Raw genomic sequence first — 23,068 nt, forward strand, 5'->3', positions numbered from 1 at the left:
ACAAACCGAACCGAACCGAACCGAAAGGCGAGCTCTCGGCAGGAGGAGCTCGGATTCTCGATGCTTGAATTCCAAGCTCGCCAGTCGAGTTTCGGCCGTCTAACCCAGCAGAGGTGTGCAGCGGGCAGCAGTTGAACCACCGAAACCTACAGCACCATCAGCAGCAGAGCAGAGCAGAGCAGACAGAGTAGCTGTAGCCACAAGAGAACAGGAGCCCTGCCCTTTGATCCGCAGCATCCAACAACTACAACTACAGCAACTGTCACCACAATGCTCCATTGCTCCACTGACAACTGACCCAGCTGCAACCGATTAACTGGCCAACTGGACAGACGGCAGAGCATCGCTATTCATAAGGCGTCCATGTTCGTGGTCCACTTGGTGGACGCGGATGCGAGAGAAGCAGATACCTCGGCGGCAGAGCAACAAATCGAAAAATCGGAAATCTAATTAGCGATGTCAGTGTCAGTAATGCAAATCCATTAATTTCCAGCTATCGCAACAACAACTTCTCGACAAACAGTCGTTGCTAAAGTCCTAAAGAGCCACGAGAATCGGGAAAATTTAACGCAAAAAAAAGAAAAAGGGAAAGCACTTTCCCTTCGCTGTGTGTCTGTGTGTAGGTGTGTCGCTGTGTCGGTGTTTCGCTGTGCTGTGGTATTAGTGTGCCGCTGTGCGTGAGAGTTTGCGTGGGTGTGTGCGAGTGCCTGATAACTCGAGCCTGGTGCTGACATCACTTTCACTGCGAAAGCGAGCTCGAGAAAGCAACCTGGAGCCCGGGAATCTGCCAATCGAGCCGCACGGCAACAAAATCAATTAAACTACCAATACTGCACGACAACCGCCAGAACAACAAAGCTGCCAAGAGCCAATTATCAAGGAAAAGCGGAAGGAACAGAAGAAGTACGCCAAGATGTTCTCCATGTGCACCAAAGTTAAGTCGCGGAGTGAGGATCCGGACATCTCGTTCATGCACCATTCGCAGTCGCAGCAGATGCAGCAGTTGCAGCAGCCCCAAGTGATGGGTAAGTGGGGATAGCAGGAAGATTGGGGCAGAAAGTGAAACCGAAACGAGACTGAAACCCAAACCGAAATTCGCCCCGAAGTCGGCAGTCGGCGTGCCCTCATTTAGCGGAAAACCCTTGAACTCGTTTTTGCTGCCCCACCCCAAAAGCCCCGTCCCGCCCCCTCTCCACCAGCAGCATTTTTGGCCCCTCCCAGCTGCTTATTTTTCTCAATGAATTCGCACACAGGCGCAGCTGCGCGCCCGTCTGATACTTTCTCTTGCACACCCCCTCCCTGCATCCCTGCATCCTGCGTCCTTTCAGGCCACATCCTGACCCACTCCTGCGTTTAACCTATCAAGCGGAATCCAGTATGCGGTTTCATTATGCTGCAATTGTTGACAGTGCCACGCCCATTACCCAGCGCGTGTGTGTGTGCCTCTGTCTCTGTCTGTGTGTGTGTGTGCTCTGCATTAAATCATTAAGTAGAGACCACAGCAGAGCCCATATCGCCCCAAGCCCCACATGGACATACGTATGTGTATTTGCTGAAAACGAGTCGAGGCCCAGGATGCCAAGCTGATGCAGTTCGTCGCATGCATAAGATATGCGCTTGCACTCGGAGGAATCTCTAAGAGATGAATAACACAACTAGATGAACTTGTTATATAAATTCTATCAAATATAGGCATATATGTAAAGGTTTTGTTTTAGTGGAAAGTGTTGTCTGTAACTCCAGGTCCTACCTTAAAAATGATAAAATTAATCATACGTAAACACATACGTCCTGCATAAACATTTTCCGCGAGTGTCCTTTAGTGTATATCCCAGCCCTTTATTCACTTTATTCACTTTTTTCACTTTTACATCTAGACAGGCCAGCAATTATGTCTGTACACGTTTGTCGCTGTCCTCGCCTTCGGATTCGTCTTCGGACCACTGCGAACGGTGGGAATCCAAGAGGGGAGTGGGCAGGGTTTCCTTGGCTGTGGCAGCCACTTGCAATTCTAGCTGATTTGTCATGTGGATGTGGATGTAGCAAGGATGCAAGGATGCCAGCATGCAGAATGTCCACAAGCAAGTGCGGCTGTGTGTGCGCGTGTGCATGCATGGCTACATGTGGTTGGTTGTGTGCGTGCACTGAAGTGGCGCACATGATGATATCCGCTGCCTTGCATCGCCTGCCTTCTTACACAAGCAAGGCGGTGTCCTTCGGCGAGCTCGTCCTCTCACCAACACCAATGCAACAAATATGCCAAAGTCCCTTGCCCCTGGCAGCCCCACTTCCGACCTTATCCTTTCATCATCTCCGTCGACACTTGGACTGCGTCTATCGTAGTCGTCTGCTATTTGTTTGCTTCTCCTACACTGGCAACATATTATTGGGACTAAGACTGGACTGACTTTGTAAAATGTGTTTAAGTTACATACTTGGTTTTTTATACCCGTTTACTCTATGCGTTTACTTGCCCGTGTTGCTCTACGAGTGAGTATCAACTTGATTCATTGAAAAGTATATAACAGGTAGAAGGAAGACCTCCTTTAGCTTGCCAATTACAAAATTCCGACTTTTTCCAGGTATTTTCCGAATCATTCAGTTGCAGAATAACAGCTATCTGATAGCTGAGGCACTTAGCTAAACAGTTCTCTTTTGTTTTTTCCATAGCCCGCATCTATTATTAAAGTAAATAGAAATTGTCTAATGGTTTATAAATAAGCATACAATAGAAAATATATTTCTTAATGTGTATACAAATCACATAGGTCGCAGGGAAAGGATGTTCAGATGCAGACCCTTTTGAGGGCAAGCGGCGTTTTTTCGCAGGCCGAGCTTCGAGAGTTTTTCAAATGTCGTAGAGGCCCATTGCATTCACTTTGGTCGTAATCAGTTTGCTGCAAAGGCAACTTTTCGATTGGTCGAGCGCGGAAAAAGTGCCAGAGAGGTCCTTCAAATCCGAAACTACAAGAATATCACCCGGGGCACATTTAAACGCCTATCAGATATTTGGAACAAAGAGAAATTTAAGATTTTTTTCACTTATCGCAATGAAAGCAAGATAAATTATTATGCTTGACGGATTTATTAAATATATTCTATATCAGATAGTCGGGGAACTCGACTATAGCGTTCTCTCTGGTTTTATTTAGACTTCATTCACGTACTAAAAGTTGTAACAATTGGCGAGATAATAATAGTGCAAGCAGATTATAAAATATATTTATTAATTATAAATTAATTGAAGTAAATTTAACACTTTGTGTTTAACTCCTCATTGATGACAAAGGTGTCAAATGGCTTCGGATCTTTATTGAAATAATTAATTCAGTGCACCGCAAGCGTTGTGTTTGCCACTAGCCCAAATCCTGCAGCAGTCCACTCCGCTCCTCCGTCTCCCGAATCTCCACTCCGTCTGCTCCTTCTGCCCTCGCTTTCGACTCTCGATACTTGACCAAATAAATGGGATACCAACGGTAATGAATTTGAAATGAGAGACCAGGCAGAGAACAGGGCAGAGGAACTGCAACTGGCTGATTAAGTTGCTGGCGTTGAAATTCCGTGTTTCGTTTTTCGCCATTCGTTATCCGGCGCAACCAGTCGCAACCTGGACTCGCCTACACTTGAAATTCGCAACTCCGGCAATTTCGAATGGCGACGAAAGGGGAAGAAGCACCTGAATGGGAAATGGGCTCCAGCTGCAGACCTTGATTCTGGTTCAATTAGTGGCATCGTGTGACGACTGGCATCTGGGTACAGGATATTGGGCTATGGGCACCGGCCAGTGGATGCGGACTAGATGGACTAGATTCCCTTTGATTTGCTTGCGAACTTTCCCCACTTGGCACTCACTCCATAAATTCCATTCTTTTCGCAGGCACTGGCGGAAAACAAATCAAGGGAGGCTATCTACTGCGCTACAAAAGTAAGTATCTCCTGACTTTAGTATGGCTAAAACTTAGTCCTGACTTTAGTAGCTTAAACTTAGTCCTGACTCTAGTATAGCTTAAACTTAGTGAACATAATGACACAATCGACAGATATTTCAATCAAACTATTATTATTATCTGAGTAAGCGATATAACAGCTATTAGCCGTGTTAAGACCTTTTATTTCTGAATTATACTTTCATTGTATATTTTATAAAACTGTCGCAATCTAAAGTAAATAACTAACTCTTTTGAAGAGGAATTCATCTGCGGCAAGAGTAGTAGTAGTAGCATTTACAGGACCTTCAAAGCACGATTTAAACCCTTTTTCTGACTGACAGCACGGTAGGCTCTGAACCAGAACCCTTGGAAGAGAAAACAATCTGTCAAATCAGCACAACAGCAGCAGTCCTCGCAACTCGGACGCAACAGGATGATGAGTTAGATGGATGCGGTCCTTGCATAGGGAATGGGGTGTAATCATTTCGGGGTCACATTCAAGCATAATTACTCACGATTTGGCAGCGGCATGGATGTGTCATTGTCATGTTTGCTGTCCTGGATGGAGATTCATGTCCTAAACAATTTGTGTGGAGTTCCTGGGGCAAATTAATCGAGAGCAATATACTCATAAAACACAGGAACAGCGACTAAGCTGCTAAGGCGCACATTTTGATACTCTTTAAGTTAGAATAATAATTAAAATAAATATTATTTATGCCTTTACAGAGCAAATGTTCTGGAACCGCTGGGCGGAGGAATGGGTGGTGCTGTACGACGACTCGACCATGGCCTGGTTCACGGAGCCGGGACGCTCCTCTCCGACGGGTAAGATTCTGGTGAAGGAGGCGCCCGAGATGCTGGCCATTGCTCATTGGACCGGCCAGATACCTCGTCGTCCGCCGTTGCCGGCGGGTGTGAATGTGTCCCAGTTGATTGCCCTTGGATCGCAGCGCAAGCGATCGAAGGTCTACTGGATGCTGGCCAAGTCGGAGGAGGAGGTGAGCGACTGGATCGATGCGATTACCAAGACGCTGCCGCCGCCACCTCAAATCGAGCTGGTGGTGGACAAGCCGCACCTGATGAACGTGCTCCGACGTCCGCTGGTGCGCATTCGACGTGAGTATATCCTCCTATTATATATAATATATAAAGTAAAAAATTAAATAATCTTGGCAAAATTTCCAATTTCTTTATGAAGCGGCCACCCAGTCGGAGGTAAAGCAGCGCAAGGCGGCGTCCCACGGAGCCAGCGGCAGTAAACACCACCGCTGCTCAACGGCGATTTCCACGAAGTTGTACCGGCAGACCCAGGATCCGCTGGTGAAGAGCGACGCGGCGGTGGCCATCCTTAGCAAAAAACCGGACTCAAAGGCCTCGCTGGCCTGCGCCCTGCCCTGGGGCCACGGATGGGGATGGGCCACACTGCCCAACGGCGTTTGGAGCGGCGGACTCACCTGGTCGCAGTGCGAGGACACCTTCACCCTGCACGCCCTGCCCACCACCCACTGCACTAACCTGATCGACACCTCCTGCAGCGGAGCAGTGTACCACACCGACATCGGCGGCTTCGACTTTCACTCGTCGGGCGTGGATGACATCGGTGGCGAGGATTTCGACTATGCCATGGACTGCGGTGATTTCATATTCTAAACTTCCTATATCATAACATGTTCATCCACACGGCGCGCAGGACCCATTCCTCCTTGCCATTTGCACATTTTTGTCTTCGATTGGAGGAAACTCAGCAACTGGTAGTCGCTTGGGTAGTATTTAATATTAAACAGTGCTTTCGTTACCCTCAGAGTTTTAGGTGTTCCTAAATGTAAGGGAAACCGCGCGCTGCGTATATGCACCATCGTCCTTGTTCATTGTACCTCATTGCACAACTAACCCCGATTTTCCTCAGTGTGCTGAATTATATATACATAGTTTGGCATATGTAGGTGTGTCTACAGCTGCGGCCAAAAAAGTAGCCAAGCATATTTCGATTCGCCATCATGACATGGAGTCAAGATTCCAATTCCTTAAACTTTAGAGTTATATTATTTTTTAGCTTAACAAAACTGTTTCCCAAAAATACCAAAAAAAATAATTCTTTAGTTCGCTAAAAATTTGGAATAAATTTTTTGAATATTAGAATTTATTAAACAAATTTAAGCATTTTAAAACGACCGAATTGAGTCGAAATTTATTTACAAATTAAATATTTTACAAATGCCAGTACTACTATGGCCGCAGCTGTGGTTGATACACGTGTGTCTGTGTATTTCCCATATACATGAGTGTGTTAAGCCGCATACTCGCCAACTCCCGACCCACATATGCCAACTGCCACCCACCACCCACCGCCCACTGGCCACAGCACCACATTCAGCCACCCACACAACCGCAATCAGCCGTCGCAGTCGCAATCGCATTTGCAGTTGCAGTTGCAGTTGCAACCACAAGCATTTCAAATGCGAAAACATTTTTGCATCGCGCATATAAGTAGGCTACAAAAAATATTTTCGCACTCGACGAGCGAAGAAATTACAATAAATAATGCAGATAGACAGACACAAGGGGACAACTAAATTAATAACGAGAAAACAACAACCGCAAGAGATTGAAATACTTTTGTGTATTTTGAGACTTTTGAAATTTATATTGATGCAATTTGTAATGAAAACTCTTTTCAAATTGTTTTGCCATGATTTTCTAGAATTTTTGAAATCGATAATATTAACCGCAAACAGAATCCGGAAACAGATGAAAAACCCACACCCCGCGTTCCCAGCCAAACCCAGTTTTGTGTGCAAATTTTTGAAACATTTATACAGATACAGTGCGCGTTAAATAAGTCGATCGAGAAATCGATTCAAATTTAAAATAATTGTGTAAAAGATAAACACACAAAAACAAAAAAAAAGGGAGACAACCCCCGAGGATATATTTAAAGTGGCGCATAGCAATTTTTATATAGCATGTTAAACAGAAATGATAGTAAACAGGAAAACCAGGTAAATAACAAGTAATTAACAAGGTAAAAAACAAACTCTATTCGTAAAACAGCCACACAGCCTAGTGTAAGTGTTAGCACCTAAGGCATCCGATTGTTAGATTGGTTTTCGAAACTAACTCACTCAGATCGACATACCCACCCGTACTGATGTAAAGTTTATAAAATAAATCAAACGAAACACAGAGACAAGTTAGCAGCCCAGGAAAAAGCACCGAGCATAAGGCAAATGATGTGCAAGCAAATGTGTATGCACGAGTAATTAGTGTTAAGAGTCCATTAGTTATCACGGACATTTGGGAGCGGAATCACCAGTAATCACCAGTAATCACCCCCATCGATTCGATTTTGAATTTGATTTTGAGAAACTTTCGACACGTCATGTGCGAAAGGGAAACGCCGCTACGAACACCTTGAGAAAACTGTAATTGTAACTATGTTAGGGTATATAGAATCTAGGATAAGTCGGGCGCCCGTTAGAGCCACACATACAATATGATAAATATGATAGATGTATGTATGTACGTACCGTAAGAAAGTGCAGGTTTTCGAAATGTTGCATAGCGCTGAAGCATAGCATCGCGAATATTATGTAAAATACGGGTAAAAGGACACTCCAGTCCCTGCGCATCTGTTGCATGTCCTTGTACGTGTGCGTATACTTATAAACCACTATATATTTATGTACAACAGTAATCAAAGTCAAGCTACACGAATCGAAATAGGAAACAAAACCGGAACCGGAACCGTTACCGGAAACGGAAACCCTAACCTGAGCCCACAGCCTTAGCTATCATACTCATCACCCGCTACAAATCCTTTATGGTGTCTACGCATATGTAATGTATCTGCATGTATACAATACACAATACCTATAGGCGATCGGCAGCATTAGAAACGTACGTAATATAGAACCCGCCACGTAACATAATTATATGTAGACTAAAAGACTTAAGCAATTGTCGTTTAGACGTTAAATTAGAGCGCATTGAATGTTGGCTTATAGTTCTAGATACCGAGCGATTTAGGAGCGGGCGTTAGGATTCGGGGGAGCGTTAGGAACATATTAAGGATATCCTCACCACAATGTTTTAGTCTGAAGCCTAGCCGAATCGAAATTGAAATCGAATTCGGAATTTGTTAGCGAGCGAGTTGAACCGCAAAACCAAAACCAAACCAAACCAATACCCAAAAACAAATGGTAAACAAAACGAAAATAAACGTAAAGTAAATCAACCTTGGACAATCACGCATACGCATGTAGGCAAACTGGATTAAATAATGTATGTAAATTATTTAAGCCCTGGGTAGGCAGCAAAACAAAAAAAAGTACCGAGGATGGCTTGTATGGCATAGTCCTAGCACGTCCAGCATAGAATCCTTAAGGGCTCCGTGAACTTAACTAATCTAAAAAAAACACACACATAACCAAACAAGTTCACATTCGATTGAGGCCAATAGCCAGGTCAAGCTTCAATTAAATGTCAATCCCCAAGCTCTTCAGTTGTACCGAGAAGTATTTTTGTAAACTTTATTAGAAACACCGAAATCTAAAGCGAAACTATAGTAATAGCAAAAAACATGGATGTTTTAAAACGGAAATTAAGCAAACGCAAAACCAAAGTATACTTTAGAGGCAATTTTTGTAGCATAATTGTACACTTAAACTGCATTTCCGATGTTAGCTGAACAACCGTATATATAGAGTATATGTATATGTATATGTATAGAGTATACAGACACCCACTTACGAGCGCGAATCGAGCGAGATACACCCGTTTTTATTGTGCTGCGCATTTTCAGCGGTCGGCTGAACTGTGAATACGAGTAGTAGTATCCTAGATATAGGTATAATCGGTGCAAAGCAGGTGTGCAAGCCGATCTTGATGTTACCGAATTATGAAATTATGAAATTGTAGAACGGAAATCAGACGATCCGCCTGGGGGGCGCCCTCAAGCAACTTTAAACTACCGAGGGCAACCGGAAGCGGAAGCGGGCCTCCCGCCATCCGGAAATCTCGGCAGACGTTGCGTATACGCCCCGGCGGTCGCAGCAGCAACTCACAATTATACTAGTAAGTTCGCGTTGCTTGTTATCAGTGTCGTTGATGTTGATGTTGAATTGAAATTGAAATTGAAATTGATATTGAATTGCCGTGTCATTGTTAACCGTATTCAAATTGTAAACCGACTGCGTCGGAATTAGCTGTTATTGGGAACCAAGCGAGGCGACTTAGCACGGCAGCGCACTTATCGACCTACGCAGGAGACAAATTATACAAATTATACAAGCATATTCATAGGTGTGTGCATAGTACCCACATATTTACATAAGTTGGTCTAAGTTCTCGAACCACCTCCACTCCAACCACCAGCCAAGTGGCCAAGTCGGGATCTTTTAATGTGGATCGAGTACCTCCAGTTTCCACACAGAACAGAAACTAGCGAAGTAATCACGTTATTCTATAGATGTGTCTATGTCTATAAATATACTTTGTAGACGTTTACTCGCCAGACGCCGCCGAGCTCGACAAAAAAACTAACCAACTAACTAACACCCATTCAGCCAGAAGCACAAGATCTCTTCAGATTCGGGTTACACCCACTCGAGCCCGGTGCAAGTGTTGCCACTCTCTTGGCCAACTGCCCAACTCAGTTGGCCAAGTTAAGAGAGCGGCGCAGTTCGCTCTCATATGTATGGTTTCAAAACCGCAGCCCAAAACAAGCGAACAATGTACGAAAAATGATTATGAAACGTTGAGCAAATAGACGCTAAGCGAACAGCAATGAAGCCATTAAATGAATCAGCCAACGAGCCAAATGCGAAGCCTAAATACCCTGTAAAAATTAATTTCAATGAATTTGTATCTTAATTTTGCAATGAAATGTGTAATAACTTATTTCAACCAATTAGATACTTCTTAATTAGTTCTGGCATATCCCATAAATCATTTTTGCTATTGGCAAGTCAAAATTGTATTAATTAATTTTAATTAACAGACAGAAAATTAGTTCAATATGAAAGCTGTAAGCAGATTGGGTTATCGTTATAATATATATTTTGCGGGATTTTGCAAGCCTGTGAATTATTTTATTAAGCTCAAAATGTTAAGATTTGCATATTTATTATTATGCATAATTTTATGATATTATTTTGAAATATGTACATTTTGAAGAGCATTCAAACTGAACGCCCGACTATGATTAATTATTCTTTGTTATTGTATGCTAAAAATACACGTCAACCATGTTTTGATTCGATGACTTCAAAAGGGGTTGATGAAGAGTAAAAGGCGGAAAACATCTGCGAAGCGTCAGCGTTGATAAATGTTAAATAAAGCAGAAACAAATAAAGTTTAGCAACAACATCTGAGAGAAAGAAACAAAAAGCAGCCATGTTTCTCTTTACGGCACGCACATGTGTATGTGCAGTGCACTGGATTTCTGGGCAAAGGGCATTAAAGAGGGGCTCCTACCCGATAGTTGGACTTACCCGACACGCCATCATCCACATCCACATCCACAACCAAAGCCATGGAACAGATCAGTTGGCGGTGCAACAGTCGAGTTCCCCAACTTCGCCACTTGTTCGGTTCGGTCGGTCATCGGTTTGGTGTGTAGTGTGTGGTGTGTGATTGAGTTTAGAATCGGAATCTTGTCTCAGTTAGCGCACAAACTTCTAAGCAAACAGTCGCCAGCGCAGAGCTCCTCGCAGACCCTCGAGACACACGGCGTATGCGTAATTACAGGCCATCAACAGCTGGCCAGTTGCCCACAGAAGAGCCACTACCTATCTAGCTTCGGTGACCCAATTCGCGGTTCGGCTCTAAAGTTCAATCCTTGTTTAAGTGCCTCCATTGTGTGTCAATAAACTCGCGTGCCCGGTTTTCACTCTCCAGCTCCAGCTGGCCCAGTCCGGAGCCACACGTTGCTCCATTCAGCTGGCAAGAAGGTGAGTTTGATTCCGCAGGGTATGCAAATCGCAGCTCCAAACACAAACAAAGTCGGCGCAAACTTGGGATTAGTCAGCGCGAAAGTACGTGTGTCACAAGCCGAAAAATACATAAATTAATGGTATGGTATAAGGCGGCTTTTGTACACCCTTACCCATATAGCTTTGGTACAAAAAGAAGTATTTTAATTTAATAAACTATGTTTATCAGCTATTTCTTTACCTCTTTGTCCAGAGAACTCGAAAACTAGTTGACTAAGAAATGTCATTTTATAATAAATTTATAATAAGTCATTTTGATTAGGTCTACATCAGTAGGAGCTCCTTGCTTATCCAGTCAGTTATTCAGTCAGTTTGCCTTTATTCAGTTGTCAGCCCAAATTCCATTCAATCGAAAGCAAACGATTCAGATTTCGGCACCACATAGTGTATAAGATCTACTGACAAATTTCAAACGCATTTTCCTACCTTTCGCGAGTTATTTCGGTCTAGATTTGTAGTTTTATAAAATACTCGTAGCGATAATTGTTGACTTTCATCGAACTTGTATGTTTTTGGCGAGTTAAAGTGAATTCAATTAAGTTGGTTTGTTTATTGATCGCACCGTATTAGGAGCGCCCATCGGCCCACAATTGTCTGTTTGAGTCTGGCTTTGGGACCTGATCTGGGCACGATCTCAGCGGTTTCAGTGGTTTTATCGGCTTCCACTACCACTACCATTTCCACTTCCAGATTGCCACCCACGTCCAAGCACATCCACTGACGCCTTCTGGCGGCCGCTACTGCCGACGATTTGTTTGCTTTGTGCCAACTTTGATGACTCACCGGAGTGTCTCCGACTTGAACTGAGTCTGAGCCGGGTCTGCGGCAGCCAAACACTCTGAGCCAAGTTCAGTCGCGTCATTATCTCTGCCGAATCCCACACACGAGCTCCGCATCGAATCGCATCGAATTCAACCGACTGCCATCTCATCAAACAGACTCCATTTGGCGATGGCGTCACAAGGTTCCTCAAGGCTGGCGCAAATGCAGGTTAGTCATTTATAATCCCAAATCGGAATTAGGGTCTGTATTAATCCGTATAAACTAAAAATATTCCAGCATAAGCGTAATATATTTGGTCTATAGTTTTTGGTGGAGCTTGTTTTCGAGCTCTTTCGATGAAGAGCAGTGCCTTAATTCATAGCCGTCCTTCTAAAGATTAAAAAACCGTTTTTTTGTCAATAATAATAATAATAAGGTAAAAACCCAATGAGGATTCCACATTCAACATACAAAAGTTCTTATATAACGTTTGTAAGGAAATATGCTTATACAACAAATGACGTTCATACGGACGGACAAACGGACAGACAGACGGACAGACAGACATGGCCAGCTCGACTCGGTTATTAACCCTGAATATAAAACAAATATATATGCCTTATATGGTCGAAAACGCTTCCTTTTGCCTGTTACATACCTTTCAACGAATCTAGTATACCCTTTTGCTCTACGAGTAAGGGGTATAAATACATATACTTAATGGCATAGCAAGCAGAAAGCTACTTTAATTTCCGTGAGGAACCCTATATGGTCTGTAGCTTTTGGTGAAGTTCTGTTTCGGTTTCTTTCGATTTCCAGGCAAAATGCCAGCTAATTTAATTGTATTCGCCGCTGCTATTAATTGGTAATGGGAACACTTTGTCGCCTTCGTTTACTGCTAACAGAGAGTTCGACAGCAAAAAGGAGCTAGACCATTTTCACACAATTGGCCGTAATTAGTGTTGGCCACAATACGTCACTGTGTTAACGGGCAATTTCCAAAAAGGGTTGACATTAAGAGCGAAAACATGCACATGTGCGCGTTCGTAAATCGAATAAAAACCAACAAACATTTATATGACATTAATGATTGCTTGCAAAAAGTAATTAAAATATAAATATTGATTTTAAAATTAACTAAACTGCTTAACTTAAATTAGAATACATTTATAGAGGTTTTGTTAGGCTCCTGTGCATTGATTCCATATTGACCTTAAATTGGATGCTTCGCTTTAGAACGAAGTGCACTCACTCACTTAAAAGTGTTTTTGAGAGTTACGAATTTTCTTAGAGTGTAATTCAGCAATAGTAATTCATTAATCATAAAATGTACCTGGGAAAATAGTAGCGCGCGATTTTTATCGCTAAAGGGGCGTGCGGATAAAGGACAATGCGAAGGTCCTTTGCCACCTGGTCGCGGCTCTTCCTCGGCGGCATTCAACAATTGCTGAGAGCATTTGTTATAGGTGGTTCTAGGGCGGTTGGGAGTACGTATGTATTCCCATGTGGACCGTGTCCTGGCAACGTTGCAGTCATTGATTTTTTGTTATTGCAAGCCAATGACAACAAAAACAAACGGGCAGCTAAACAAAAGGACAACCAGCTAAGATTTCTCGAGTGTCCGATATACACAAAGGACTTGCATTTTTTAGCTCGGACAACTTGCCAGGTGGCCATGGCAGAGCTCGAAGGCCACTACCAGGACACCAGAGGCAGAAGACAAGCGAACTAGTTGCGAGAGACAACAACGGAAGGAGCATGCCCACAACCACTTCCACGTCCACACCCACACCCACACCAATCGCCCCTTCCTCCACCCGTTTCCGCGAACAGGATAGGGTTTCCTTCGCACAGGCGGGTCGGGTGGCTAGGGGTTTTATGTACTGGCGGCACGTAAGTGGGCACGGATTTATTCGCTGGGGCCTGTAGGTGGCACTATAAGTGGGGGTGACACACCTTCCCATCGCCACAATGGACGAGCAAACACATCGAAACCTGTGCACTTAATGACTCCACTATGGGGGAAGTGGGAAGTGGACGTGCTAATGTCCAGCCCCAGTCCCGTGCGCTTAGTTGTCACGCGCTCGCCGGCCCGGAATGTTGCGAGCGACGGACGGGAACGAGGACGGAGACGGAGAGCTCCTTCAGTACGACTTCGAGTCCGAGCTCGGCCAGGATCACATCCTGCCCCTTAAGCTGAACGAGTCCTGGGCAGCCAGGCGCCTCATGGAGGCTTTGAGTCACCTGCCACCTAGTGGCAATAACAGCACTTATTCTGCACCCGTAAGCCGAAATATAAACCAATTAGAAAGTATTTTCAAAAAAGGTTAAACACACACAGTATTTTTAAAAAAAATTTAAATTCTTGGCAGTAATGGGTTAATTAAAATAAGGTTTTTAACAAAATCAAATTACTGATAGAAAGACTTTACAAAGGTTATTAGGTTTTTAAAACGGTGTATTCTATTAAGAAGTGCAGCATCTGAAAATTGTAAAAACAAATTTAATCCATTTCAGATGCGTTTCCAGCAGCGCACACAGCAGGAGCAGGAGTTGCGTAGACGGGAGCTGATGAGCATGAAGTCGAGTGCCGAGAATCTGGCCACTGGAGCGCCAAGTGCCGCCACCACCAGGTTGATCGGGAATGGGAAAGTGCGGCAGATGTTCGACGAACGTCGTCGCGGAGCGGGCATTGATCGCAGTAATCCCCTCAAGCCGATCGGCACTCTGCCCTCGCCACCAGCCCCATCGAAATCTCGCCCAGAGCCACCGATGCAGCGTCTTGTCAAGGGCGTGTCAGACATGACCGTGCGGGATGCACCCAATGCAGGCAGGAGGATTACCAGCGATAGCAATAATAACAATAAGTTCGCCACTCCAAGGAGTACAGTGAACCGGAACCTGAAGCCCGTGGTCACGCGGAAGACACCGCCAGCTCAGGAGGTCACGCTGCCCCAACGTTCTCCCCCTCCACAACGCAGTCCCAAGGCTCAGACGACCAATCGATTAGCTGGAGGATCCGCTGTTGCGCCGCCAGCCACTCGTGTTTCTCCGCCAGTTATTCGACGGGTGAGTAGCATCAACGTGGCACGGAGGTGTCAGTCTCAAGCTTAACATATTTGGAAATATATTTAATGTCTGTTTCCAACAAGGCGGAGCCAAAATTCCCTGTTAAAAAGGTCAACATGGTGAGTATCGTTGAATAGTTGTGTGTAGTAGGCGTATAATAAGGATACCCTTCGCTTCCAGGACACAACGTCGGCAATCCCAGAGGGCACCGCTTTATGCCGCTATTGCAGACGCCACTTCAACACGGATCGTTTGGCGAAGCACGAGGCGGTGTGCCAGCGCATGGTGAGCACCAAACGCAAGATATTCGACGCCTCCAAGCAACGGATCGAGGGCACCGAAGCCGAGACGTTCAACAAAAAGTCAAAGGGCAATCGCACACGTTCCACGTACAGTAGTGCTGCCCAGCAGAAGGGTCTGACCACAGGGGTAAAGAAGAACAACTGGCGCAAGAAGCATGAGGACTTTATTCAGTCGATTAGAGCGGCCAAGCAGGTTCAGTTGCACTTGGCGCGCGGCGGTAAGTTGAGCGACCTGCCACCGCCGCCGCCTTCGGAGAATCCAGACTACGTCCAGTGTCCCCACTGCGGTCGCCGATTCAACGAACAGGCCGCAGAGCGGCATATCCCCAAGTGCGTTAACATGGTGCACAACAAGCCCCGGAACGGTCCCGCGACAAAGAGGCGTTGATGGGTGATTGGGAATAGGTATTCGCTGATCTCTGGTTGATAACAGTGATCATGACCACACTTTTACTTGTGATAAAGAAGTTTGATGATTGAAACGAATATAAAGTAGCCTATAACTATGGTCGGTTGGGCATGGGGTTGGACATGCTAATCGGAGAGCACCTCTACGTCGTTATCGGAGGCAGAAGGCACGGGTGGCGCGGCCGTAGATCCGGACTTTTCGCGCTCTATAATGGCCTTCACCGCTTCGGCAGCCTTATTCATCTCCAATCCCTCTAGCATGTACGCCCAGTTGTCCAGAGTGGCGTCGTCGTCATCGGATATCCAGTTTGTCAGCATTTCAACGCAGGCCACGTTCGCTGTAGGATGCTCCATTTGAAAGAAGAGGAGCTCGTCGTTGGTAAACCCAATCTTCTTTCCCACCTTCATCCATGGCTCGCCTATCAATGGCGCCACCTCTTGGATGTGCTCTTTTGTAACCATAAGGGGTTTCTCGTGCGACGGTAACTCATCCACTTCTTCCACCACAGGTTCGTTGTCCTCTACCTCAAGATCCTGCTCTGGTTCACCGTCCTGAAGGGCGACTGTAGCATCCTGCTCGCCTTCCGTTTGAGCGTTGTTGGCCGACAGGCCAAAACTGTTCTCCGAAGAGTTACTGGATAACAGGGCAGCTGGTTTGGGCTCCTTGTCCCGGATGAGACGTTTGCGCACTTGCTCCAGATAATCGGAGATCTTGCTCGATGGTTGAGAGAGCGACGTAAAGAAGTGCGGAGTCTGGCGCGCAAGCAAACGCAGTGCTCGCCACTCAAATGCAGGATCTACCTTTTCGTGAGGCGTTTCTAAATATGTCTCTAACAGCGGTAGGAAGTTACGCTGTTCGCTTTTGCAGGCCTGCAGGTTATCTGGAGAGTAGTTCCACAAACGTGTTAGGTTGTCACTGGAAATAAATTATTTTAGCACTGATTTAGCTTGACTTGCTATCGGTACTTACTTTCCCAAAAAGAACTTGCCGCTGCGGGAAGCATCGCGCAGTGCATCGCCCAATGCGCGTCGTGGTTTTTTATTCGGAATTGGCTTCAAATCCTCTTCGCTGGGAGTTGGTTCCTCCGGCTTCTTAAATTCCTTGCAGCCTTCGTTCTTCCAGTTGTTCCACATCTCTTCGCGGGCCAGCATGTGGTGCACTGTCCGCGAAAACCGCTTACCGTACGGTGGTGTCTCCTCTAGCAATTTATAAACACGGGTCTCTGTTTCCTTAATAAAGTCCGATTGGTCTGCAGTCAAAGTATAAGTATCACTGAAAGTACAATCATTAAAGTTTGACCGTAGTCCCTAAACTTTCTTTATTATACTAACCTTTTAAACTTTACACTGACTTGCAGGTACTGAAATAGTATCAGAAATTGCACCAGAACGGCACGTCGAAAATTTGCGTCAGAGAGCTGCAGAGCTAAAAGCTTAGGATTGGTTAGAAACTTGGCAAAGAAGTGGTTCGCTTTAATGACGGTGGTCACCGCCGTAGTGTCAACGGCCTCTTCGTCCACATCCATTGCTTGGTCAGACTCGCTCGCATTGTCGCTGCTACTTTGACGCACGTCCTCCAGTTTGAAGCTCGAGAAGGACTGTAGTATATTCTCAGCGTGCTGGAAGGGGAAAATTGCAATATAGTGGCTTCTAATAAGACATGTAAAAACTTAAGTGCATTTCGTTTCGTACTTTGCACTTATTATGAAACGACATTAAGCAATATCCTTCTTTGAAAGAGAGTGATTATTCGCAAATTTTAATTGTAATTTGATTTAAAAAATCTAATTTAAAACACGTCAATGTGCTACTCACCATCTGGAACATCTTCCACTGCGCCTTATTGTAGCACTGGTTGGGATTCCGGAAAAAGTCCTGCAGCGACCAAAACTTGCAGTACAGATCGTAGTCGATCTTTAGAGGGATGTCCTCAGCAGTGTCCTCCAGCTCCTTGTTGTCACTTTCGTCGTGGTCCTTGCTGTCTAGACCGTACTCCGTAAAGTTGTCCAGGTTGAACTCGGAGACGATGTTCAGGCCAGAACGCTCCGAGAAGGGAAAAAACTTTGAGAGGAAGAGCTGGATGCGGCCACAGAAGACAGTGTTCTGGGTGCGCGAAAGTCGCCGCAGCAGGTCGTTGCACATGCGAAGGATGTTGTTCTTGCACGAGGCGAAAAAGATCTCCTCCTTCCATACCTCCACCATCTCCTCGACAAACTGGAATATCTTCTGGCACTTGTCCAAGGTGACCACGTCGAAGGTGTCGATCAGGAGCACCACGGGTATGGTGTTAGAAACAATCTCGGCCCGCGTGGCTTCCACGGAGAGTCGCACCAGCTCTCCAATGCGATTCACATCGTCATCCAGCCGATTCATCAGGAGCACCCGGAAAGCATGGTCCATGGGTAAGCGCTTGTCGTGCTCGGTATTGGCTGGAAAGCTGTTGTACTCCTTTACCAACAGTTCTACGTTGCCGTCTTTGATGGCCAATTCAAGGGCTTTCTGCAAATTATTATTAAATATCAGATCCGAACTTTGCCGGCTTAAGGTACGTTCATCTACAATGTTTTACCTCAAAGGACGTCTGTAGCGCAAAGTAGTTGGCCAACTTTCCCGGAGCCGTGTTGGCCACTTCTACGGCGGTGCTCATTTTGCTTTAAATAAAAATTGCCGACAGCAACTAGAAACCATAAAGTAATTTGTTTTTTCAATCAAAACATCACCCTTAGTGCTGCCAGATCGTTTTGTTTAGTATATAATGCAGCGCAATTAATACCTTAAATACCAAAATATCGATGTCAAATCGATACATTACTTTACGTTACGAAACGTTACAGTTTTTAAAATAAGTCTTTTAGCGAATTTCATAAACGTGTTTTTGAGACACAAATTAGGTAATGACGATTTTTGGTCGCCATTTAATAAAACTTAATACGCTGTTCCATCAATACCAAATAATATTTTTTTTGAAAAGGGATTTGTCACGCATCTATTGGTTTATTATTGAACCGCAAGTCATTTAAAAAGCCAAATTACAGAATATTGTCGTTAAATTGGAAAGAAATTTTATGAAAACTATAAAAAAAACAACAAAAAATTTTATTATTTTTTACTGCGACAAATGAAAATTGCATTTGAACTGCATTTAATGCTTTTCACAAACTTAATTTTCTCAGCTTGCAATTATTCTTTGTACATTATTAAACATAAAAATCTCCATATTCAATAAACTTGCTTTGACACCATACATCAATTCAAAGGCCGAATGTTTTGTTGATAACAATAGCATTGAGCCAAGGCTCTCGAATACGCTCGCTATCAGCTATTCAGACAAATACGCATAGATTTGAGATTCATACTTTCCCACTGTGTGCGAGTTCGGAGAAGTTTCATAAGTGGGCCAAATACAATGCAAATCGGGTATTATTCAGAATCTTAATCTCTGACAAGGTGGCCATGCGCAAGTCGATTATATACATTTTGCTGTGGCTTCTGGCGCTAAGCGGAGTCTCCTTTAGCTCTGTGCTCAAGCAACTTTTTCCCGACTATAATTACCAAAATCCTTCTTGGCCCCAGTGGTATCCTGACTATTACAACAGAGGTTATACGCAGCCACAGGCAGAACGGAAAGTTAAATCTGCGCGGTCATATAAGGACATCTGCAGGTTGGTTAACACCAATGGATTTACAAACCCCGGAGGAGTGCCTCGGTGCCCATACTAACCTGCTGTGCATTTTTTATCAACATATGCTTATATTTTAAATAAATCTAAATTGCATTTACCTTAATATACTAGACTGTACTTTATACTATCGAAACCACTTTAACAAATAAGGTAAATCACTAAATAATATAAATATAGGAGCTGTGCTTAGAAGCTAAGGTCATGTGCTAAGCTTAATCTAGCTTTTCCAAGACAACAGAACCGACAACCTTAAGCTATTTTGGGAATGGGGGTATTTGTAGGCTCTAGAAGAGTCGCTTCTGCACGATGTAAAAGACACAGGCGAGAAACAATGAGAAGGCGAAGAAGAGCAGCATCTTGTCAGTGCACTCACGTCGTCCGTACTTCTTGAGCAGCTTGCCGGACATGGTAATGGTGCTGGCCGTGTTCTGCAGTTCGTCGCTGGTGGCCTCTACATTCTGCGATGAGGCCACCAGCGTTTCCAGGGTGACTGCGCTCTTCTGGGTGGTCTCTGAGAGGTGCCGGGATATGGCCAGCATCTTCTCGGTCACGTCGTTCTCCTGTGAGACCAGGCTTCCCTGGTTGTGCCGTGTACGTGTCGTGGTCCGTTGGCGCAGTTCACTCTCGCCGGTAATGGCCATCAACTCCTCTCGATTGGCCTTTTCGATCTCTAGCATAGTGGACACGTTAGCCTTTCGGAACGCTTGCAGCGTTTTGGAGAACTGATCACGGTGGGTGTCCACTTCCTTGGCCAGCGCCACGTCCGCCGTGTCCCGCGCCCAGTCGTCCAGCCGCTCGATGCTTTTGCGGATAGCAGACAGTTTGGAGCGACCAGCTTCGTTCAGCTCCTCCAGTTCGGAGACCGAGGTGCGGCTGTTCAGGATGTCCTAGAATTAGAAGCTCGGTCTTTAGGTTTTCTTTTCAGATAGCGAAAACTCACCTGTATTATTGCCTTCGCCTGCAGATTGTTGTCGATCAGGTCTTGCCGGATGGACTGCAAAGTAAACATATCTCTGTCCATGGCTTCAACGTTGTTATGTTTTTAAAATATTCTATTATTTTGCAATGGTGACGTGCATTTAACGTTAATTCACGCAATTTTTCAACACTAGCGCGGCACGGTATTAATCGATAGGCACTTCGAATGAAAAATATCGTTTAAATTGTGATGGTATAGTTTTGTGATATCATTTAATACTCTTCTTTGTAGTCAGTTAAACATATATAATCTATAATTCCTATAATAATTTTATTTTCCAAAATGTCACCAAAACCGATTTTTATTAATGTAGTTTTTTAAGCAGATTTAATTTTTATTGTAATTTTTTTTTTAAATAAATTTTTTTGAATTCCAATAGTCCTTCTAACCACTAAAAAATATTCCAGATATCGATAGTCCGTAAAGTGTCATCTTTAAAGTAGCCCAATAGCCGCGCAAAAGGAGCCAACTTATTTTGAGATTTTGGCCATTATTCCGATTTACACCAAGCAACCTTATATATATATGGGTTCACCTGCCTCTTACTTTACTGGGAAATTATTTCATAACTTACCTCTCCTTTCCTAGCCCGAATAATGTCGGATTCGACTATCTTTCCTTTTGTAAGTATTCCGCAGACCTTAAACCAGTTACATTCGATTTATGTTTCATTTGTTTAGTAGAACTTAACTACTCAATTATCCATCATTGCTCAGTCAGCGGAAAGCAACGTATCCAGTTCGAGCTCCAACTCAAGTGTATCCGAATCTTCTGCGGAATCCCATTTATCTCAGTCAGCGGACAGCAACGTATCCAGTTCGAGCTCCAACTCAAGTGTATCCGAATCTATAGCTTCCAATTCATATTTCGGATCTAATACATCCGTGGAATCTCATTTATCTGTTAATTCTAATTCGTCCTTGGATAACCAATCACCAGAGGAGTCTTATTTATCTGTGGAATCAGACTCATCTCCAACACCCAATACCAGCGAATCTTTTTCGGCCGGAGAAGCTTCAAACCAACTGCAGTCACCGCAAAGCAATAGCTCCTTGAATATGAGCCACGATGAATCCCACTCTGTGGCTAACTGGTCTCTCTCGAATGACGATGCTCACTCGCAGATCAGATCACTTACCCAGGATGTGGCCCAGATGGAAGCAGAATTGGATAGCAGTATGTAATTCTGATATCAATTTTTGCTAAGACATTTGTTAATTGTTTCATATTTCAGTAAATCGCTACTGCGAGGAAGTTGTAGCACAGATTGATACCTTACCCACGAGTACCTCAACGCCAACAGTAGTGCGTGGAAATCGCCGCAGAAGTGCCAGTAAGTGCAGATTAAAATGAACGCATCTAATTTTCCCATAACTAATGGTAAGACGGGGATACCAAAAGTTTTAATTCCATTTATACTGTTAATAGCCAACGACTTCTTCCCAGAACTCTAAAAGCTTACTTACAATATAAATATAAATTTGTTAGAACTTTTTAAGGTAAAACCGAACTCGTCTTTAAATGTACATTTTGTGAAAGCCAGCTAGCTTTTGCCTATAGAACCAGCAATAAACAGTATACCATTTCTTGCTTTTTTTGTAGTGAATCCAGTAGAAATAATAGATCTGTCCCATTTGGAGTTTGTACCACCGGTTCGATCTGCTCGGAATCGTGCGCCCGATGCTGTCATAGATCTGTGCACTCCCGACGGGCCAAGAAGTCGCCCAGTCAATCTTCCCTCCAACGACTCCTTCACCATTCCTAGTCGTCGGCGCGTCTTGGCTCAGTCAACCGAAAATTCCCCGGTAGTGGATCTCGACGATGTGTCGCCACCAAAACGCGTTTATCGCGATATAGATCTGTCCCATAAAGAGGACTCATACAAGTGCCCCGTCTGCATGGACAGCGTAACGAAGCGCGAGCCAGTGTCAACCAAATGTGGACACGTCTTCTGCCGGGAATGTATCCAAACAGCCATCAGCGCTACGCACAAGTGTCCAATGTGCAACAAGAAGCTAACTGCACGTCAATTCTTTCGCATTTACTTGTGAGTTCTATATACTATTTTTTATTATATTTGCTCTGTGAGCCACACCTTATAGTTTATATTATAGTTTTATTATATTATAGGCTTAACAATGTAAAAGGCGGCAAATAATGTCCGTTCTTCATTCATTCAATGAATTCAAAAACAATTTTTTATTTAAGTTTTCTTATGTAATCAGTTATCCCCAAAAATATTCCTAATACACGTATGCGAAGTAAAAACTTGACTTTCTCAGGCTAGAATAGGATAGATAATTCATACGACTAACAAAGTATTATGTTGAAATTTTTCCAAACGCTATTCAATAATAAAACATATACATATAATAAATAAAATGGAATCATAGCATATCAACAAGTCCGTCCCAATCTCATTTTTCAGTGGTTTATTTTCGGCAACTATTTCATTTGTGATAGAAGTCACCCATCATTATATGGAATGCTCAGAATTATTAAAGCATCGACACAACAGGCAAATAATATAAATTCAACGAGTGAAAATATGCCGTAGATGGAACATAAGAAAGAACTTCGCTATTTTTAAGATTGTAAAGAGTCTCTATAAAGAGTGTTTGTCCTCAAGTTTGGAGAATGTGGTGCCAATTAAATCCAGCGGGATAAATAATGGTTTGTCGTCCCTTGTACCATTAAATTTATAATGTATCAAAATTAATGTTTTGTTTTATCAGATTATAAGCATAAAAGTACGATTTTTGCTTATATTTGGAGTGAAATGTTTCTACGAATCTGAGGATCTAGTCGAATGGTTTGCTTTTTATATGGCGGTAAAGAACGTTTAATAATTAATAATTTAGAAACCCCTAAGTATGCTATGCAAAATCTTTTTTTAACTATGTAAAGTCAATCAACACAGTATTAATGTTTTTCATTGCGC

The 23,068-nt window shown here is 43.8% G+C and overlaps 6 protein-coding genes across 17 annotated transcripts; 4 read left to right on the forward strand and 2 right to left on the reverse strand.

The window, feature by feature from the left end:
- Positions 1-79: 79 nt before the first annotated feature.
- On the forward strand, positions 80-10,319 carry LOC6537537. Its single transcript, XM_002098047.3, has 4 exons — positions 80-1,025; positions 3,878-3,925; positions 4,659-5,048; positions 5,131-10,319. Exons 1-4 carry the CDS (start codon positions 914-916, stop codon positions 5,580-5,582), a joined length of 1,002 nt encoding a protein of 333 aa, XP_002098083.1. The 5' UTR covers positions 80-913; the 3' UTR covers positions 5,583-10,319.
- A 308-nt stretch (positions 10,320-10,627) lies between these two features.
- On the forward strand, positions 10,628-15,543 carry LOC6537538 (serine/arginine repetitive matrix protein 1). 5 transcript variants are annotated; one of them, XM_039375082.2, is made up of 5 exons: positions 10,628-10,882; positions 11,615-11,914; positions 14,204-14,755; positions 14,839-14,874; positions 14,936-15,543. In XM_039375082.2, exons 2-5 carry the CDS (start codon positions 11,876-11,878, stop codon positions 15,443-15,445), a joined length of 1,137 nt encoding a protein of 378 aa, XP_039231016.1. In that variant the 5' UTR covers positions 10,628-10,882; positions 11,615-11,875; the 3' UTR covers positions 15,446-15,543. The 5 variants fall into 5 exon arrangements, with proteins under 5 accessions (XP_039231016.1, XP_039231015.1, XP_015048402.1 ...); XM_039375081.2 differs by lacking the exon at positions 10,628-10,882 and adding an exon at positions 11,224-11,467; XM_015192916.3 differs by lacking the exon at positions 10,628-10,882 and adding an exon at positions 11,224-11,428 and having other exon boundaries at positions 11,495-11,914.
- LOC6537539 (THO complex subunit 1) lies at positions 15,450-18,199 on the reverse strand. The gene is made up of 5 exons (XM_002098049.4): positions 18,035-18,199; positions 17,281-17,964; positions 16,798-17,084; positions 16,436-16,738; positions 15,450-16,381 (listed from the first exon to the last, which is right to left on the reverse strand). The coding sequence occupies exons 1-5, from the start codon at positions 18,110-18,112 to the stop codon at positions 15,592-15,594; spliced, it is 2,142 nt and encodes a 713-aa protein (XP_002098085.1). The 5' UTR covers positions 18,113-18,199; the 3' UTR covers positions 15,450-15,591.
- A 393-nt stretch (positions 18,200-18,592) lies between these two features.
- On the forward strand, positions 18,593-19,185 carry LOC120321699. Its single transcript, XM_039375083.2, has one exon. The coding sequence runs from the start codon at positions 18,919-18,921 to the stop codon at positions 19,183-19,185; it is 267 nt and encodes an 88-aa protein (XP_039231017.1). The 5' UTR covers positions 18,593-18,918.
- Positions 19,186-19,241: 56 nt separating this feature from the next.
- LOC6537540 (vesicle transport protein SEC20) lies at positions 19,242-20,263 on the reverse strand. Its single transcript, XM_002098050.4, has 2 exons — positions 20,089-20,263; positions 19,242-20,035 (listed from the first exon to the last, which is right to left on the reverse strand). The coding sequence occupies exons 1-2, from the start codon at positions 20,167-20,169 to the stop codon at positions 19,433-19,435; spliced, it is 684 nt and encodes a 227-aa protein (XP_002098086.1). The 5' UTR covers positions 20,170-20,263; the 3' UTR covers positions 19,242-19,432.
- Positions 20,264-20,545: 282 nt separating this feature from the next.
- On the forward strand, positions 20,546-23,049 carry LOC6537541 (secreted protein CSS1). Of its 8 annotated transcripts, XR_005561745.2 has the most exons (7): positions 20,550-20,750; positions 20,811-20,866; positions 20,945-21,303; positions 21,362-21,460; positions 21,730-22,176; positions 22,563-22,800; positions 22,863-23,049. XR_005561745.2 is itself a non-coding variant. In XM_039376564.1 (5 exons), the coding sequence occupies exons 1-5, from the start codon at positions 20,724-20,726 to the stop codon at positions 22,682-22,684; spliced, it is 1,188 nt and encodes a 395-aa protein (XP_039232498.1). In that variant the 5' UTR covers positions 20,549-20,723; the 3' UTR covers positions 22,685-22,846. The 8 variants fall into 8 exon arrangements, 5 of the variants coding, with proteins under 5 accessions (XP_039232500.1, XP_039232498.1, XP_015048403.1 ...); XR_005561744.1 differs by having other exon boundaries at positions 20,549-20,750; positions 20,811-21,303; XM_039376564.1 differs by lacking the exon at positions 22,863-23,049 and having other exon boundaries at positions 20,549-20,750; positions 20,811-21,303; positions 22,563-22,846.
- Positions 23,050-23,068: the final 19 nt, after the last annotated feature.

The sequence above is a fragment of the Drosophila yakuba genome, chromosome 3R, assembly GCF_016746365.2.
Source record: "Drosophila yakuba strain Tai18E2 chromosome 3R, Prin_Dyak_Tai18E2_2.1, whole genome shotgun sequence".
Lineage (NCBI taxonomy): Eukaryota > Metazoa > Arthropoda > Insecta > Diptera > Drosophilidae > Drosophila > Drosophila yakuba.

Coding starts and splice junctions, on each gene's coding strand:
- LOC6537537 (XM_002098047.3), top strand. CDS start 914: ATGTTCTCCATGTGCACCAAAGTTAAGTCGCGGAGTGAGGATCCGGAC. Junction 1,026..3,877: donor GCAGCAGCCCCAAGTGATGG/GTAAGTGGGGAT, acceptor TTCTTTTCGCAG/GCACTGGCGGAAAACAAATC. Junction 5,049..5,130: donor TCCGCTGGTGCGCATTCGAC/GTGAGTATATCC, acceptor TTCTTTATGAAG/CGGCCACCCAGTCGGAGGTA.
- LOC6537538 (XM_039375080.1), top strand. CDS start 13,784: ATGTTGCGAGCGACGGACGGGAACGAGGACGGAGACGGAGAGCTCCTT. Junction 13,970..14,203: donor ACAGCACTTATTCTGCACCC/GTAAGCCGAAAT, acceptor AATCCATTTCAG/ATGCGTTTCCAGCAGCGCAC. Junction 14,756..14,838: donor CTCCGCCAGTTATTCGACGG/GTGAGTAGCATC, acceptor GTTTCCAACAAG/GCGGAGCCAAAATTCCCTGT.
- LOC6537539 (XM_002098049.4), bottom strand. CDS start 18,112: ATGAGCACCGCCGTAGAAGTGGCCAACACGGCTCCGGGAAAGTTGGCC. Junction 17,965..18,034: donor CGCTACAGACGTCCTTTGAG/GTAAAACATTGT, acceptor AATAATTTGCAG/AAAGCCCTTGAATTGGCCAT. Junction 16,739..16,797: donor GTCAGTGTAAAGTTTAAAAG/GTTAGTATAATA, acceptor TTGTACTTTCAG/TGATACTTATACTTTGACTG.
- LOC120321699 (XM_039375083.2), top strand. CDS start 18,919: ATGCGCAAGTCGATTATATACATTTTGCTGTGGCTTCTGGCGCTAAGC.
- LOC6537540 (XM_002098050.4), bottom strand. CDS start 20,169: ATGGACAGAGATATGTTTACTTTGCAGTCCATCCGGCAAGACCTGATC. Junction 20,036..20,088: donor AGGCGAAGGCAATAATACAG/GTGAGTTTTCGC, acceptor TTCTAATTCTAG/GACATCCTGAACAGCCGCAC.
- LOC6537541 (XM_039376564.1), top strand. CDS start 20,724: ATGTCGGATTCGACTATCTTTCCTTTT. Junction 21,304..21,361: donor GGAAGCAGAATTGGATAGCA/GTATGTAATTCT, acceptor TTCATATTTCAG/TAAATCGCTACTGCGAGGAA. Junction 22,177..22,562: donor ATTCTTTCGCATTTACTTGT/GAGTTCTATATA, acceptor TTCAGTGGTTTA/TTTTCGGCAACTATTTCATT.